Source organism: Apostichopus japonicus, chromosome 6, assembly GCF_037975245.1.
Source record: "Apostichopus japonicus isolate 1M-3 chromosome 6, ASM3797524v1, whole genome shotgun sequence".
Taxonomy (NCBI): Eukaryota; Metazoa; Echinodermata; class Holothuroidea; order Aspidochirotida; family Stichopodidae; genus Apostichopus; species Apostichopus japonicus.
The window spans coordinates 8,121,949-8,141,180 of NC_092566.1; the positions used below are offsets into that span (position 1 = coordinate 8,121,949).

At 36.5% G+C, this 19,232-nt stretch overlaps 1 protein-coding gene across 1 annotated transcript in view; it reads right to left on the reverse strand.

Moving 5' to 3' along the window:
- LOC139968873 (calcium uniporter protein, mitochondrial-like) overlaps positions 1–19,232 on the reverse strand; it is a 36,472-nt gene that overhangs the window by 8,656 nt on the left and 8,584 nt on the right. Inside the window, exons 3-6 of the mRNA XM_071973471.1 lie at positions 16,713–16,883; positions 12,999–13,103; positions 5,535–5,695; positions 3,953–4,156 (exon numbers count right to left, since the gene is read on the reverse strand). Of these exons, the coding sequence (XP_071829572.1) occupies positions 3,953–4,156; positions 5,535–5,695; positions 12,999–13,103; positions 16,713–16,883 (641 nt within the window). The remainder of the gene's footprint in view (positions 1–3,952; positions 4,157–5,534; positions 5,696–12,998; positions 13,104–16,712; positions 16,884–19,232) is intronic.

Genomic DNA, 19,232 nt, shown 5'->3' on the forward strand with positions numbered 1-19,232 from the left:
CTATACCTTTATTCTTGCCTGATCAAGGATAATATTAGACAAACAAAGCATCTCATTTCTATGGTAAGTGTTCATTATCATGGTTTCTTGTATGTCAAAAGTCATCAGTTTATTGCCCTTCAATACATGCTAGAAGGTAAGACAATGGTCTTACATGTTCAAACATTAAAATAAGGAAGCCATTTTTACTGCCAACTTCAAAATGTTTTTCATCAACCAGCCTTTTGAATACTAAAGCCTACTTTAGACATCTTCCACATCTGGGAACAATCTGCAAGAAAATACTTTCAACCTCTTTTAGTGCATTTGAAACAGTTTTGGCTGGCTAAAATTTCGGGACAATCTGGACGACCTTTGCAGAATTTTAAAGTACCTTATATACCCTGACGACGTTTACGTAATTCGTCGAATGTACCTACACACTATAGAATAAGCTGTTTTAAGATACCGCCCTCCTCAGTGAGTAAACGAAGTGAGTAAAGTGAGTACAAAGTGAGTAAACGAATCTCCTGACAAATCAGATCAATATTCTATCTTTCATCTCAACAAAGATGCATTTTTTATCAAGTTAAACAAATGCAATTTGAGATAAGGGGTTTAAAGGAGGGGAAACACTAACATTTGATAGCTAGGCCTAACATCCTATACAGCTGCTTAATATAATTTGTGACAGACACATTATTAACTGAGCCTTCCCACGCACATGTTACAGTACTTCACTTGCAAAACTAATCAGAAACTCAAACACGGAGGGTACGGTCATGTTTACTCATCAAACAGTGGACAGTTTGTTGTGTGGAATAGTAACAGACTAACAGTAAAACATATACTCTGTATATGTATACAAATGTAGCCTACCACACAGTCAATGTGTGGCCTATACAATAGGATCACTCAAACTCATACACATTGTACAGATGTCTCATATTTCACATTACATACTAACTGAGCACAGTTGATTTATATGTGAAATAGCTTGATGCCAGCCTGAGCCGGGATGTAGATTAAAACTTTGATGAGTATAAAGGGATGGAAGAGGAATGTTTTTGTTTTCAACTAAATGCTTTAGGTTTTGAAGAAAAGTTTGCATATATGTAAACATACTGAGCAGTAGAATGAATTGATTGGCAGTGATCCGTTGGACCCCTTAAAGGGTAAACATTAATAAAGCTCTGTTTGTTTGTCTAAATATAAATGTAATCGTATTTTAAGATGGGGAGTCCATCTTTCAACTCATGAAATATTTGCACTATTGCACGAATGTAAACCATTCATTATTTGTATATTATACACCAGCTGTACTGGAAACAAACACTGCACCATGCCAAAGTTGACCCAACTGGGATGTGATTTATTTAGCCGGATTTCTCTTACCATTCCACACTACATTACTAATATAGCATGGATCTGTTATTTGGCTAATACCCTGTGGACCAGTCAGCCAAGTATTTTTCCAAAAAAAAAAAACAAGAGCTTTTACCTGCCCAATGTTGATGTCAGAAGAAGGGGGGGGGGGGATTAAACCTAGAAATCTCCAGTGAAAGTATAGCCCCCTATTTTTTACAAGTTGTCTGCTGAAATGCTGATCTCCGCAAACACAATTATCAATTTAAATCAAACTGTTAATGTGAATCTAACTACACAGGGGAGTTGTACCATCTTAAAAAAATATTCTTTATTTACGCACTTCCTTTTTCACAAATAATTCAAGTTTATTATTCGGTGCCGAGTGACACGTTACTATCAAATGGCAGATTTAATGACATACGATCATTATGAAGTGTTGACCAAACTCTTCTTGAGATAATTTCCTGAAATGAAAGCTGTATAGATTTACCAAGAAAAACGACAAAAGTTGAGGGTACAGTGAGATTAAAAGTCCATTGATAAGAATGAATTTTACAGGTCCTCACAGCAGTATGGTACAATACTCAAGGACATAGTATGATACACACCTCAATAGTACAAAGCAATTCCAGGGAAAGTAAATCACCTTTACAATTATAAGTTGCATAACCGGCCTTCTTCTGAGGATGGGAGGTTTGGGGGGGGGGGTGGAGGGTGGGTAAGGACATGTAGTTGGGACGGGGAGGGGGTTACCATATTTAATATATTAGCCTTTCAAATTTCACAATGATAGGATTTGTAATCTATTATGAACACAAAATAAAATGTTGGCTATCATCCTTGAGCAAAGAATAGAAAGAACTGATTAAGTTTGTAGAACTGATAGTTGTTTAGGGTCCCAAGTCTTTGCTGAGGCCGGTGATGTGAGACTTAATAGGAAAGATCCAATCGATTTCTTTCCATTTACATTCAGTTACAGATATGAAGTTAGAAGCATTTAACATACAGTTTAGGTTTTTGAGAGGAAAAAAAAAAGATGAAGATTGAAAAGTTGGGAAACGGGGAATCCTGCAAAGTTATCACGAATTGATTTTTTTGTGTTTTACCTGCATACCTGTTCTACCTACATAATTGCCCTCTTTGCAAAGAACACAATAGAATATGCATGTAAATGACATTGTAAGCATCACAAGAAATTCTTTCATATCTTAGCTTCTTTATCCGCTTCCTGTATAGTCATGTTTTTTTAAAAAAAATTTTATTACTAATTCCATCACTGCCACTCACACTTATCTAGCGTCATACTTTCATTAAGTTACATTACTTTTCATCCCACTGCCACGAAGGTCAATTATGAGTCGTATCTTATTTCTCTGCTTTTGTCTAATTGTGGGAGAAGTTACATTAAAGTGAAGAGCTTTGTCAATTTTACACACACAGATTCTATCGCAGACTGCATGTTTCTATTTTGTTTAACAAAAACCTGAGCTTTAGTCCAGCAAGCTGTTTTAATACTTAAAAGTTGACCACATTTGGATGTAATGCCAGAGTAATTTATCAAAGAAGCACAAAATTCTTTGACAGAGCAAGGACAAGGATATTTCTTGTAATAGTTAACGGATAATTGTAGGCACAAAAACTAATTGTGATGCGTCGTAGATCACTAGAAACAGTTGATATAAATCTTGACTGTATTCCTAAATCAGTTTTTATTTTTTGGAATCCTTTAAACAGTAGAAACAAAAACACATAAAAGGATGACTGTATTAAAGCACAAAATTAACAATATCACTCTACTCTACGTATTCCCAGCTCACTATTTTCTATTTTTGAGATCCTTTAAGCATCAACTGCTCACCATTCAAGAATGCTGGTTCACTTAAACCACACAATATCCCTCTATACTGTATTCCCAGCTCACTTTTTCTATTTTAAGATCCTTCAAACATCAATGGCTCACCATATATGAATGCTGGTTGGCTAAAACCACACAATATCACTCTATGCTGTATTCCCAGCTCACTGTTTTCTGTTTTTGAGATCCTTCAAACATCAATGGCTCACCATTTAAGAATGCTGGTTCACTTAAACCACACAATATCACTCTATGCTATATTCCCAGCTCACTATTTTCTATTTTAAAATCCTTTCATCATCAACGGCTTACCATTCAAGAATGCTGGTTCGCTAAAACCACACAATATCACTCTATGCTGTATTCCCAGCTCACTGTTTTCTGTTTTTGAGATCCTTCAAACATCAACGACTCACCATTCACGAATGCCGCTGCATCTCCTAGTCTAGTACACAGACAAATAGGTCAGCTCCTTCAGGGCAACGCAAAACTTCCAATGCAAAAAATAGACTTTCTCAAATGATATTCTCAAATACAGTACCTTATTTACAAAGTATGACTACTATGTCAATGACAAATAATGAACTGTGTGTGCGTCGTCCATACCTTCTTCTCTGTGTTTTGCATGAAGTTCCAATAGAAAAACAAAGTTTTGGTTGAGCTATTAGAACCAGCATTTTTTAATTTAACATTGGCAACTTGAACTTGGCCGAAATTTATCCTTAAGACGTCCATACTGTTATCACGTACCTGCTTTGTAAGTACAAAGTAACCGTACATGATCAATGCTGTGCCGTACGTAACAAAGTAAGTGATTGGTTCGACGATATCCCACGAATATTCCCACCATGTGAGTCGTGCCAGTAGACCAAACTGCAGACCCATGACACCAAGTCCACCCCAGACCAGGTAGTTGGTCCGATTAGCCGCTTTCTGGTCCAGTTCCCACTTCAGCTATTAAAAAAACAAAATTAGAAACAAATGTGAGGCTTGAGTTTTGTGAGGTTTAAGAGAACGAATAAAAATTCTGATTTGGGGGGGTGGAAAGGAAAAAAGTATAGTGGGCGTCTACCTCCTTGTCCATTTGTGCCAAAATAGTAATGGTCAGATGATTTGGAATTGTTTGCAAGGGCATACCACTTTTTGGATCCATATCATCTTAAAATACTGAGATATGATTGGGACCATTACGTGTTTAACCTGGCGTAGCTTGAATCACGTTAAAATCAAGTCAGAATGGTAGATCCCGGTGGGAGAGGGCAAATGATATTTAAGGGTTTAATTGGGACTGCAGTGCCAAAAAGTTACCAACTGTTGCAAACTGCATAGATTGGGGGTGCAGTTGAATGGGAGACAGATATGAAGAGAGGTAAGTAGGGGTAGTTAATAATATAAATCCATTGATTTTATCAGTACTTAGGAAGTTTGCATACAAACTAATAGGAGTGTTAGCTCAGTGGTTAACGCCGGTGCCTTCCAATCATAGGGTCCCCGGTTCGAGTCACTCCAAGATTAATGTATGTCGTCCAGTTACAGAATTGTTGACAATTGACAGTTCATAATCATGGACGTTAAATATGAATGTAAGAGACTGACTTCGGTCAGCTTGTGGCTTTGATAAGCCAATGAGGCCTCTTCGTACCTGCTTGCAGGAGGATCTAAACTACATACATTGTGGTATGGATGCATTACTCATTAAACTCAGTTTACTGAAAACTATGGCAACTAGAACTGCATTTGCGTACAAATACGCAGTATTGTTAGAGTGCGTGGAGTGCTTGCAGTATTAGGAAGATCTTTTCGGTGGTTCATGGTGTTATTTGTTTTCGGGCAGACAACACACCAGGGAGTATAATCATGTAGGTACCTGCAAAGTGAGGGGGCTTAATGTTAATTCGCAAGTAAATTTACATTTTTCAGCTTTTTTTGGTTCGATTCCCAAAATTTTTGACCGGCTAGCTAATGAACAACATTTGTTACGTCAAAATATCAGCCTCAAAATTGAAAAAAAAAGAAAAGTGGTGTAATTTATTTTAGAGATGAGTCATAAGTGGAGTGTTAGCTCAGTAGTTAAGGCCGGTGCCTTTCAATCATAAGGTCCCCGGTTCGAGTCACTCCCAGATTAATGTGTGTCGTCCAGTTACAGAGTTGTTGACAATTAACAATTCATAATCATGGATGCTAAATATGAATGAAAGAGACTGACTTCGGTCAGCTTGTGGCTTTGATAAGCCAATGCGGCTTTGATAAGCCAATGAGGCTTCTTCGCATGTTCCTGCTTGCAGGAGGATCTAAAATACATAATACTGTACACTACTGTACACTACTGTACCTCTTCTAATGGCTGTAGTTCTGACTGCAGTTTTTCCATCTTCTTTCGTAGGTCCTTCTCTCGGTGCAGCTGGTGCTCTTCTACGTGCAATGTTGAATACAACTGGTAAATCATAGACTTCACATCTGAGAAGGCCTGTAGATCCTCCGTTACTAGTTGTCCTGAGCGATGCGAAGAATGGGAAACAATGTATCGTTAGTACAAACGGTCCAATCAGGCAGTGATAAATGAAGATGTTGACCCCCCTACTATCCCCCCCACCCCCTGTTATGAATAAGACATCAAGATGGAGTTGATGGATGGCGATGACCTGCTACAATTGAAAAGATTCCAAAATTTCAGTTAAAATATTGAATTGGTAGCCACCCGACGTGTAAGTTTTAATCCATAACCCCTTGTGGGTGTCCCCCACATTTATGGTCGCTTAGGCGTGGTAAAAATAACTGATTATTATTAGTATTATTTATTATTATGATAAACAAACAGCTGATTATTATTATTATTCTCACAATGTCTGCCACAAGAGTATCCCTGGAAATGACTCATGTACTTTATAAAGATACTGCCATCTCTTGTCACTGTTTTGCCAAAAAACCATAACAACATTTCCTTTAATATTATCCCTTTGTGACTCTTCTAATAGAACACACTATTCTTACTATAATATTAATAATTATAATCAAAATTATATCTATAAGTGGATCACAGCAGTTTGCAGAGGCGCCTTCTTGATTAGCAAACAAGGTTTCCTCCCTGAAAAAGTGGCTCAGTTTAATATATATAACTGCGATGATTGCTACATTTTCAAGCACCACATTTTGAGGAAGGCATTTTGAAAACAGATTGGAGTTTCTGTTATCCAATTAGCATGCAGCCGGAGTTGTGTTTGCCGTCGTTGGTTTGATATCAATATATACCATGTTTATATATATATATATATATATGGTATAGAATGGTATATATATATGGTATAACCATTTATATATATATATGGTTGATATCAGAGACATTATTCATGGTAGTCGTCTGCCAATAATCTTGAACTAAAGACAGTCAAATTATACAGTTGGTTGTTGAGAATTGGGTTTTATTGTATTTCCAAAAAAAAAAGTTAAATTTGCAAATAAAAAAAATAGATCTAATGCTACATTATGTAGACACTGCTGTTTATTGTTTTAGATTCACTCTTGTCTTTTGTAATAAATATTCATACTTGCACACATTATCTGATATACTGATTGTCTATTGTTTTAATTCCATTAATTGCCTACTGAGTACTTCAAATATCCACTGTTGTTATATTGCTTGATATAGCCACCTCTGGTCTATTGTTTGAGGTATCATCATCATACTCTTTGTCAGATGTGAATATCGTCTGTTTGCTATTGCTTGTTTACATATAGCTCCCTCCATAGGTCTATTGCTATATATATATATATATATATATATATATACTAAACTTTATCTATTATTGTCATAGATTGCTTTTTAATGATCTTTCCATTAGATAAAAGGTATACAGTTTATTATTATTATTATTTAAATATCACATTATGTTATCATAACATATGTTAGTCTCATTATACTTTACTTTGTTACATTATATATGATATCTTATGTTTATATGTTATTTATAATTAGTCTTTCATTTGTCTTCTTGTCCTCTATTTCCTTCCTGGGAGTGCTAGATACTTTGTAAAGCCGGACGGTTTCCTAGAACACTTCCTCTCACAACTACGTCATACTAAAGGTACCATCCAAGTATATGTTTAGATGTAATCTTATTGTGAACAAAAACAAATACATAATTGAAATGAAATGAAATTCTTGTCTATCGCATTACATACATATCCAATCTCATCGATTTGTCAAACACAACCTTCGTGGTCTATTGTTCTTTAGTGCACTCTTTGTCTACTGCGATAATAATCCACTGTCTAAATTGTCTATTGTTTAATGCAACAATACTTGGTCATTGTATTTATATCCATTCTTATCTGATGTTTAAAAATACTGTAGCTATCTTGCGTATATTGCTCAAGGCATCTATTCTTGTCGGCTGTGATAAATACCCTCAACTGCCTACTGTTTTATGGATCCAAATAATGGATGCAATGTTCTTAGCATTTGACATCTGATCTTGCACTGAAAATAATCCCCCCTTTTTTCTTTCTTTGGCATTTTTATTATTCTAGCATTCATTTTTGTTAAAAACTGTTGTATACAGTATAAAAGCGTTAACTGTTGTGCTATAAATACATCCACTCTGGTAAGATATTGTTTTCATCTAATCAAACATTCTTATTCATTACTTCATTTCTGTTCCATCACTTTGGACACCAAGTAATATTTAAAGCATCAAAATTTATATTAAAAAAAACATATTTTCCCTTTTCTAACATTGTTATTATGGTCTCAAGTGTCTTCATTTGACGTTTGATAAAGTTTCCAATCTATATTTAATTCAATGCAGAAACGAAGAAAATTTTGTGTACGATCGATATTTTTCCATCGGTGTTCATTTGGACTGGAATATGATTACCTATAGTTCTTGTTGACAATCTCAACAAAAACTGCAGACATATGGGAGTCACATTACTATTTTATCTAAATAATGCGGGAGTCTTGTCTGTGTGTCTGGTAGATGCATTTCTCGAGTCATGAAAATGCTATTCAGTTTATAGGTAACGCTAGAATACAGCTATATTAAAACAACTGGGCAAACTAAAAAAAAAACTCATGTGATTGCTTAAAAAGGGTATGATCAGAGAGGCTTCCCATCTCGTTAAATATTTAAGTAACGATACTTGAAGGAGAGGAGGGTGGAAGCCGCATAAGTAGAACGTCACCGATACAGGTGGGGCTCTGTAATCTTAATTAAATGCCAGGTCGACCTGGCCAGTCGTCAGAGGCCATCTACAACCTCAGACTGAGGATCACTATTGGAAAAGTAAATAAAAAGGTGGTATTTTTTGGTAAGACAGCCTATCAGTTTCGCTCGAGGCATTCCTAAATATTTGAATTTCCTTCCGTAAGGTGTCAGAAATTTCAAAAGGTTTCCACATATCACTGCAGACTGCTGCTTGGGAGTTCTGTATGATTCGGTCTGCAGTCCATAGTATGTACCTACTGTATGCATGCAGAAGATATTACATCAGATCACATAAATCAAGATGCAATCAGCGTGATTCACCTTCTGGAATGAAAGATTCTAACGATTCGCTTCAGTATATTAGTATCAGTATATTATTACAGTAGCAGTACTTACCTAAAATTAATTATTCGCAAGGACACATGAACAAGAAGATTTCAAGGATATGAATAAACAGAGGGAGGGAATGAGATTAAAATCTAATTTCATTCCGGCTTTATGTTGGGCGAGGAGGCAATCACAGTCAATTGTCTCGTGAGTAGGAAACAAAATATGACTGATCCAGCATAAAATTAAAACTACAATGTTATGGAATTCTAACATCTTACCCCCCTCCACCCCCCCTGCCCAAGGTGATGTGTTTGTTACTAAAATCTATGGACCGAAGCCCTTTCTCCAATAAATCGATTTGAATCATAAATAACCTGAAGGCTTTAAGAGTTCTTTACAAGTTGATCCCAACTACTACTGCGTACAGTATTACACCGTACACACTGAATAATGCCAAGTCTCCCTCATTGCAAATTTCGACTTGAGAGATTGGAAGGTTAATTAAACAGAAAAGGTGATGGAAGAACATTCTTTTAAGAACATCCAAAGGTAAAATTTTAAAAGCCTCATTATCGCAGTTTTAAAAAAATGGAGAAACAAATTCATTCTGCCTGGGTGGGGCTGGAGCAGGTTACAGTGGGCCAGGTTATCAAATAGATATCTACTGTAAAATCTTCCTATGTCTCTACAAGACAATTTGACAGTCTGAGTTAGCATACTCAGTACAGTATTTCAAAAGCAATTATCACCAACGGTCAGACCTGGCATGTTTTCCTAGACATTGAGTAGTGTTAAAACACTGTGAGGAAGAAAGAGGGGACAAAAAAGAAGAAAAAAAGAGAAGAAAATATACTTATATTTATATATATATATATATATATATATATATATATATATATATATATACAGTATGCGTTTGGTTGGTTGGCGTCTATCTTGGCTTAGAGTACTCTATGTCCGTTGAACAGAACGAAGTATAGATGAGATATTAGTTGAGACTAGTAGATCACAAGTAGTTGTTACTCAGAGTTTCATGCGTTGAGCGATCATGAGACAACTGCATCAGACTATATGCACAGTTGTCTGATCATCGCTCAACACGTGAAAGTCTCAGTAACAACTACTAGTGTTCCACTTGTAACATGGCAGTACCATGACTTTTGTCACTGGGAGTATCTGCAACTTTGTACTGTAATTACTAAAGAACAGATCAGTTGAAACATTCTTCCAAAGTTTCAAGCCAAAGTAACTGTTTCAACCCCCCCCTCTTCTTTTCTTTTCTAAAACATAGTTTTCATTCAGAGAAAGTGCATACCTAGTGGAACCTAGTCAATCATCCAACTCATCTGTTTGCAGGCTTGTGAGGCGTGTGCACATGCTGGAAAGCATTTTCACGCATGATAGCATCACTTGGATTCAGAGATCTGTAAACATTACGGATCATGCCCGTTAGGATCTACGGTATACGACAGCGCCGAAAGTTGGAGAGCCCTTGTTAAAACAAATTCTTTAATTACTTGTCCTGCTCATTAATATTTTGATAGTTGGTAAGATCTTGGACTGGAGGATGTCCCACTTTGATCAATTTAAATCTTATATCCAAGTATTGATATTTGTGACATTTCCTTACAGCAACAAAAAAAAGAAGCAAAAAAGCTGTTTTCAATGACAGTCCTGACACAACAGTGACAAAATGAATGCTTTGTATGTATTAGTAATGCCACTGAACATACACAGAAATGCAATAAATACAGTGTAAAAACTGCATTTATCAAAATTGCTTCAAAAAATATAAATTTATACATAAATAGAAAATTATTCAAGACAAGCAACAATAAGAAGAGGCATGCACCTACAGTAAAGAGCTCCATTAACATGAAGGTGGACTTGTGAACACCCCCCCACACCCCTCCAATATTAGAAATACCAATTACGGGCTCTCCCTCTATATGTACTCTGTATATACTGCAGTAAGAGCCTCAGGTGTTGCCTAATTCATTAATTCATGTACAGTATGCAACTGTATACACAGAGGCTCATGCAGTCACACATTTAATTGGTACATAAAACAGTTCAACGAGAATTCATACTATCGAAACGAGGGACTACATCGTATTTCGCTACGGCAACATAATCACCTGCTGACGAGGTTACTGTAATGGCCACGATATTTCATATAGATGCAAGGTTCGCGACAAGCAGCCTTACGGCTCCCTCGCGACTATTCATACGATACAATTAAAAAATGTGATCTACGTAGCGCAGTTTTCTAGCTATCGGAGATTCTCACTTCTCTTATTACTTTGGGTAAACATTGGAGAAGACAGTCTTTATCTACGGTGAGACTATTAATTAATGAAGGGTGACGTGACATTGCCCATTTGTGCTGCACCTACCTAGTGATGCGTTAATAAATTAATATCCATCTTCCGAGTCCAATTTCTGCACTAATTGCTAATCTATCGTGAGATCAAATATTCATGAATTTGAAGGTTTTCTTTATATTTAAAGGAGAAAGCTTTAATACAAAAGCTAGCAGTGACAGAAGAAGGTCCTTTATTATTTAATGGGGGTTACAAGTTTAATAATGTACAGATGTAAATTAATGTTTGAATTCTCCGACTTAGACATGTATTCGACGTGTGTGTAAGGCTTGCCACCATGGCAACAAAGTTTCTATGAAACCTTTGGGGCAAATTATCGGGTTGTGATATATGGTGCTTTCAAGCGGGGAAAGTAATAAGTTGAGATTTTCTGAGAAGCAAGCGCATGGCACGTTTTACTATGTACACAAAGAGATTTCACGAGATATATTGGATAGCTTTGTCTTGACATGCAACACATGAGATACAAACACAATTTTTGTCAGCGATAAATTATATTAAATATATAGAATGAGAAGACAAAGAAAACAAAAAAGGTTGAGTTGGGAGGGTAGAAGGGTAAGATGGAGATTCTGCTCCCCTCACCCTGACCCCTATAGAGAGGTAATTAGACAGATGACTTACCACTCCAACAAGGGATAAATCAGGGTGAAAAAGAAAGAGTTGGAGATGATTGAAACACAACTTTAATCATGCCTGGAGACAGGTAGTGGGATTCCCAACTACTCAGAGAGGGGGGGGTGGGGTGGGGGTGGTGGGAATGGGCAGGGGATGAAGGACCAGGGAAAGGGTGGGGATGGTGAATGGTAAAAGGAGGTGAAGTCAGGAGGAGGGATGTGAAATAACAGCTTTATAGTGAAAACAACTTGGGGTAAAAATTATGATCATCCTACGAGCATGGTAAAATATTCTCAATTGTAGAGTAGAGACTTCAATCCCCAGACAGATAAGCAGTGGTGAGAGGGCAAAGTGACCAGTTGCTACAAGTGCTAAACATAGTTCCCAGACCACTCTGTGCATGGCATGTCAAGAGTGCTGGGGTTGTGAGAAAACAGGTGAGCAAAGAAATGAAGCAAAAAATGTGACCTCTGTCTTTGCAGTAAACCGTAAGAGATAGAAATATCATTTTCGGCATTTCTCTTCCTGGTTTTAAGGTATTCTGATTAACAAAAATGCCGATTTACATTTTATCTTTTGTAAAACTAAGAATCACGCCAGATTTGATGGTAATTCAGTTTCTCCATTTTTGCTTTAAAAAATAAATAACGTCTTGTAAAGTGTACAAACTACCATGCGTCCTGATTTTGATGTTTAAATGGTGAGATTTCAAATGTGATAGCACAGTACAATGTCAATTACACAAGCCACAGACTTGAAACTGTACATGTTCCGTGCGAGCAGGTCTTGGCCCTTGATTGAAGACTGCTAACCTATAACTCCATTTGTGTTTTGGTAAAACTTGTGAGGAAGAGACTAACAACATTCTAGTGTGCCAAGGCAAAATAAATTACTATTGTATATATTTGAAAGAATATTTCGGGGTACAAAAGAATATTTTAATTAGAAATACGAACGGTGCAGAGTGGCAAATATACTGGCTTCCTTGGTATAATTATCTTCAATTGCACCATGTATAATAAATATTTTGTCATGCCTATTCTAATTTAATTTATTGTCTTTCATTAAGAATGTTTTTTCTTTCACGATACCACTTATGATTTTACTTTTTGTGTACACTCAAGAGAAATAAAAGATAAATGAAAAAAAATTAAAAAAACATTCTAGTGTCCAAATCGAAAGATCACCTCAAACACTTCAAGATGGCAACCAAAAGAAAGTATCTAAATGAACATTGTCATCTTGAGATGAATCTCTCACCTAGATCTGGTGGATGGACCATGTATCTGTTGTCGTTTATTCTCAGCTTGAATGGCTTCCTCATTAAGACGTCGATGCTTGTAGACCTTGCGATGATAATGTCATCTATCGAGAGAAGCAAATGGATCGGTTAATGACACCATATTTAGCAGCTCATCGTTAAGGATCAAATTTTCCTCGTCATGCAAGTAAAGAAAATATGCGACGATGCAGAATGATAAATGGTATATGATGTTTTGGTGGTTCAAAAAATTTTTCTGATGGTTCATCAGAAATTAAGTTCCTCTAAAAGTCTGATACTGGAGTGAAACATGCTCAGCTGTTTCAAATTTCGTATTTTTTCTCAGATAGGCCCAAATGGATTTGAATCCTTGGAATGGTAGCTTCAGAAAGAAAAAGATATCCTGTGGATTTGACAATGACCTGGAAAGTTGGCCAGGGATGGGGGGGGGGGTGTGTAGTGGAGGTGCCTTACTAACATGTTACCAGTTATTGTAAGCGAGCTAGATTGGAAAGCACATGTATCAGAAGAGACAGGCCTGCCAGATTAACAGTGGAGTGGAGAAAATATACTATTTCATTGCAAACTATCAACTCAAACTATCATACCACAATTCACTGGTTTGGGTACAAACATATAACCTACATGATGTTTACCTGTCCCCCCCCCCCCCCCCCATTATACATCTGCACCATTCATGTAGATGAACCTGTGTATAGTACTTCTACAGGAAAGATTAAGTAGGTAAACAAAGGAAAAACAATTCTTTAAAAAAGAGAACCATTATTTTGTATGTATTTCTCCTTCACTTATCAAGGCTTTTCCGATATATATCAGAGTTACAGCATAATGTATGAATTTTTTCCGACATTTAAATCTTCCTCAGTGTTTCTGCAATACTTCTCATCAAAAGCAAATCATTATTACTCCCAAAACTCAAGTTTCAAGAGACTCTTTAAAAATGTCTTTCACGTTGCCATTTTTGCAGCCGAGTCTGGAGATGTGTGGTGGTAGCGCGGCATGCAGTCAGTCGTGAAGCCAATAATTAGACGATCGGGTAAGCAGTGATCAATTACCGTGCTGCTCCAGGCACTCTGAGCACAGAACTGAGCTTACTCAAGCTAGTGACAGCTTCCATCTGACGGCGATCTGGTTTCGTTGAAACGGCAGCCTATAGACGTTTTCCAGATATCGTTACAAAATCCTCTGATTATTAGGGTGGTTATCGAGTGCGATCTAAAACTGTTAAACATCTCTCTAGCTTCTTTTTCATCCAGTAAAATTTAGAACGATATTCTGGTAGCGGGAGTTTGTCTGTTAACGAGCATCGTTAGGTCAAAACCCATTCTCAGTTGGCATAAGTCTGCTAATTATACAGAAAAGTTATGTGTCTTAATGTCAAAACTCAAAACCATAAATTATTTAAAGAGAGATAAGTTCTTAAAAAGATTTAAAAGAGGCAGAAGTTTGCTTTAAGAACACAAAGTGTTGATCATTTCAAAGACCACATCTTCACAGAATTTTACTATATTATATGGTGAAGAAATGAGAATTTTAGGATATTTGAGTGAATGCATCTGGGCCAAACAGAAGATTGATTGTTGTCAATTATGTTTTAGTTTTTTCTTTATAATATTTTGAACTATTTATCCGCAGAGGACAATGAAATGTTAGAGATCTATTCATGTATACAGAGAAAATTGACAGCCACGCTACCATTGTAAATCTACAAGAGGGAATAATGCCTATATATATATAGTCAGCAAGCACAATATATAATAATCCCAGTTTAATTCTAAGAATTGTTGTCAGGCAGACAATTTTACCATGTTACTTTTGGGCCAGACATCAAATTAAAAGCCAATTGGAAATTATAATTTTATTGTACTTTTTTTACTTTTTATCAACTAATTACTAAAAATTAAATCTTGCCTATAGTCCTGCTAATGAGCTTTACTTGGACGATGGATTTTCGAATCAAATATACATTACGGTCAACCAAAGTCAATGGACCGAGAAAATGTCCATCATCATCAAAAAAATATGTTGTAAATTAATATAAAAAGTAAAATTAATAGCACCAATCAAAAGGGGCTTTATATGGTGAATTTAATCAAGCTAAGAGTTTACATCCTCGATCCACTGTTCTTACTTCCTGATCGTTCAGTTTCAATTTCAGAAAAGGTATTTTACCAAGATCAAAACAGGAAGATACACGGGTACTACTACTCTAAAACTATGGATGTATGTCAGTGCTATTCAAGAGATTACAAAGTTCATTCTAAACACGGTCCCCGTCAAGCTCTAGATAGCTTTAAAGTGGTAAAGCAAGAAAGCAAAGTAATTTGCATGTCTCTGAATATTTGGACGACAGTTTAATCGTCACCATGCTGAGCTGCTGATTGTACTCGAAGCAAGCAGATATCAACTTTTGTTCCGAGAGAGAGAAAAGAAATTATAATCGACTAGAACTGCTACATTCAAAACCCGTTGATCTCAAGGGTAAACAGGTCTCTTGCTCTACCAAAAGTTCCAGGAAACATCAAGCCTTAGTTAAGCAGTGACCCCTTTCTTCAACAGTCATCCTTAAATGAGTGCAGACTTGATGATAACGAGTGATCCTCAGTGACTCGAGCAGACAGTGTACTATGCAAGATGTACAGTACATATAGTACTTTAGATCTCGAAAAGAAAATAAGGAGTTAAATTTCAATCTAGAGTTCACTCTTGTAATGTGATTCACTTGAATTTAATATTTTATTTTTATGACTGTACAGTACTATAATGCCATCTTCCACATCTCTTCATTTCACCCCCCGCCCCACCCCCCCCTACCAGAATGCATGAATCTACATAAGACTACAAGTAATGTACATGTATGTACTTTTAAAATTGAAAGCTACAGTATAATTAAACAGTAATAACGTTTTGCCCAAAACGTAAATTTATGATTCACTGTATTTAAGGCTAGGCTTGGATTCACCCGGACTGTACAGTGAAAATGCGTGCAGGCCGAAGGTCAATTGTTGAAACTTGATTCTCTTTTTGGCAATTAAATCTTTTAGTAATATGTAGAGGTGAGACGGGTGAAGTCTTACATCTTCTAGTCAAGCGTGACAGTTCAAAACACAGGTAGAGTTCTACATCATTTGTGCATCTATCTTTATTAAGTACTGGTATATTGAACTCAAGGTCAACAGAGACTACCCAAATATAGAATTAGAAACCCTATAGATTTTAAATCTCTTGGAAGCAAACTTGAACTTAGATTTATACAAATCGGTGCTCAATTACCATCGTTAGAGTACTTGTACAATGAGAGGGTCTGCAATAAATTGAAATATATCATGCAAGACCCAACACACCCTTTGTTTCAGCACTATAATTACAACCGCTCTGGACTGCGTTTATGCCCACCACGTACACTTAGGGGCTGTTACAGATACAGAACTCTATCCATATTTAATTCACAAGTGAGAAGATAAGTTTCTTATTTGTAGGACTTGCTGTATATATGCACAGTCTATTGATACTTATACTATTGCTTTTCTTTTTTTCTTTTCTTTTTTTGTTTACGACCTGTGTAAGCCGAATTTCCGATTGTGGACAATAAATTCAAATTCAATTCAATTCAAACTGTTTCTAAATATGTCAATTACGTTTAATAGAGACACGTGATAGTCGGTGATCTTCTACCGTCATATATGACCTACCTTCGCTGTAGAGGGCCACTCGTTCCACGCCCCCATCCTCGGACATGACGTGGGTTAGGAAGTCTCCCACGGTCTCTGTGACTGGTTTTAACGTGAACTGACATGTTTCACTTTTTGACGGCAGTGGAACCAAGATGGTAGGCAATCCATTTTGCAACTCGCATTTCAATTCTAGAAAAAAGTAAGAAAGGAAATTTTACGGTGAGCGTGAGACAATTTGATTTACAGTGTCGTTTAAATCATCAAAGAAAGGGCAGGTGGGGGAAAACTGTATTTAATAAATGCCACATTAAATTATAAACAAGCAGTAGCCAACATCCTTTAAATATTTTTTGCAAGGAAATGGTTACGTTGACAAAAAACATTTAAAGCTGTGTTTTAAGTTGGGTTGCGACATTTAGACATTAAGACTTGGCTACTGTATATGTAAATTTATTTTCGAGCAGCTCTACTCCTAAAATATAAATCTGCGGTCAGCGATATGTCCAGACCAAGTGTTCGAAAGAGGACAGCGCCACAAACAAGAAGGGGAATATCATTCATTTAGAAAATTACAAATTTAACCCTTCTGAAGTTAACTCAGATAACTTTCATAGTGCAAGGTTAAGGATAGAACTTTTGTTTTATATACTTCAAAAGTACGAAAAAATGCACCATGCTGGCACTTACAGTAGGATGGTAGAATGAGAAGGAAGGGCCTTGACCTGGAGGGGCCGGTCAAAGAGGGCACACAGTGTTAATAGTTTACCAGTTCATTCTAGGCACGGTAGAACGAGGGTGCTAAGGTTGTGGGGAGACAGGTAAGCCATGAGCGAAGAAAATACTTCCATGCAATTAAATGATGACTGAATGTATGCTATAGGGAATAATTAATCGAGTCTCACATTGCACAATGCTATATTTTCAAAATGACCAGGTTACTGTACAAGCATAGAGATGTAGGGCAGTATTCTACATAGGAGCTTTACTATATAGAGGAAAAAACAGAATGCTATGTTTGTATACAAAATGCAAACGCTAAATTTATTTCCCTGGCATATACAGTAGCAGGTACCCTGTTAATAAATTTGCACTGTTAGATTATTGTATACTGTACCAGGTTAAGTACTAAATTGGCTTTTGAAATACATTGACTCAGCTGTGAGTTGGTACCCTTTTCACCTCATGCAGTACGGTACATATACCTCTCTAACAGATTAGTAGGTAATACTGTACACATAAAAAGACACACTTGAGTGACAAGATAGAAATCAGGTCTCAAATTTATTTCCTGTTTTAAGATGTGAAACACCATTTAATTAGACTAGGAACACAAACACACAGTTTTTGTGTTTCAGTATATAGAACAACAACAAAAAGGGTAAGAAAAAAGGAAAGTTGCTATTTAAGTAAAAATTATCATAAAAGATACTTATCAGGCTGTGCACAGTTGACAACAGTACTTCTATTATCTAATGGAGAAGAAACTAGTAACCTTGGTAACCGTTCCGAACGAAATTAGGTGAAAAGTATTCCAAGCAATAAAAATGTACAATGTTGGCACTTTGGGTGGTAGAATAAGAAGGGCATTGACCGGAGGGGCCGGTCATAGAGGGTGCACAGTGTTAAAAGGTTACCAGTTCATTCTAAGTACGGTAGAACAAGAGTGCTAAGGTTGTGGGGAGACAGGTAAGAGAGGAGGGAAGTAACTTAAGTAAAACTGTATTAGCAGCTCTCCCTGGTGTTAGTGGCAAGGAATAATACATGAAGTTGACATGTATACTGTACTGGACGGTATTAGAAAACTAACAAAATTAAACAGTATATATATACTGTATGATTTAGAGGAGGAAACTAGGGGAGGAAGCTAACATTTTTCAGTGGAGAAAACTAACAGGTCCGGATACTAACGGGAGCCTGTCCACACAAATGAAAAGACAATTTAGCAGTGTTTTGTCCAGAATACGTAGCATACTGTACGTGAATTTGAGTGCAGGTGTGCTGTATGGGGTGGAGGGGAGGGGGAGAGGGGTTTGGAAAATGGATGGAAGGCAGGTAAGAGAGTGAATTACTGTAAATGTAATGTAACATGGCTGAAATACAAAAGGGTTACAAAGATGTACTGTACATACTGTACAGTAGCCATTTTTTCCCCTTCACACTTTAGAATCCTTAGATTATCTGCTTTCGGTGATTTATATGCAAGTAACAGCAAATCAAATTTCGTTAACTCCCTAAAACAGTGGACTAGTGGAGGCAGCATCGCAAGACCTTCCATCGGTTCAAGGGCGACTAATTAGGTGTTGGTTTTCAGATTACATTACAGTTGTACTGTATGTAGTTGCATTAAGTGTGAAGTGACAATGCTAATGAATCCTCTGTAACCCTCATTATGTACAATATAATTACAACTTATCTTATTTAAATTTATTTAATTTATTTAAATTTATTCAAATTGTACACAAAATTTATTAGCTGCACGAGCAGTGGATTAAAGATACACCTGGGCAAACTTTTAAACTTCTTTTAGTTAATTAAAAC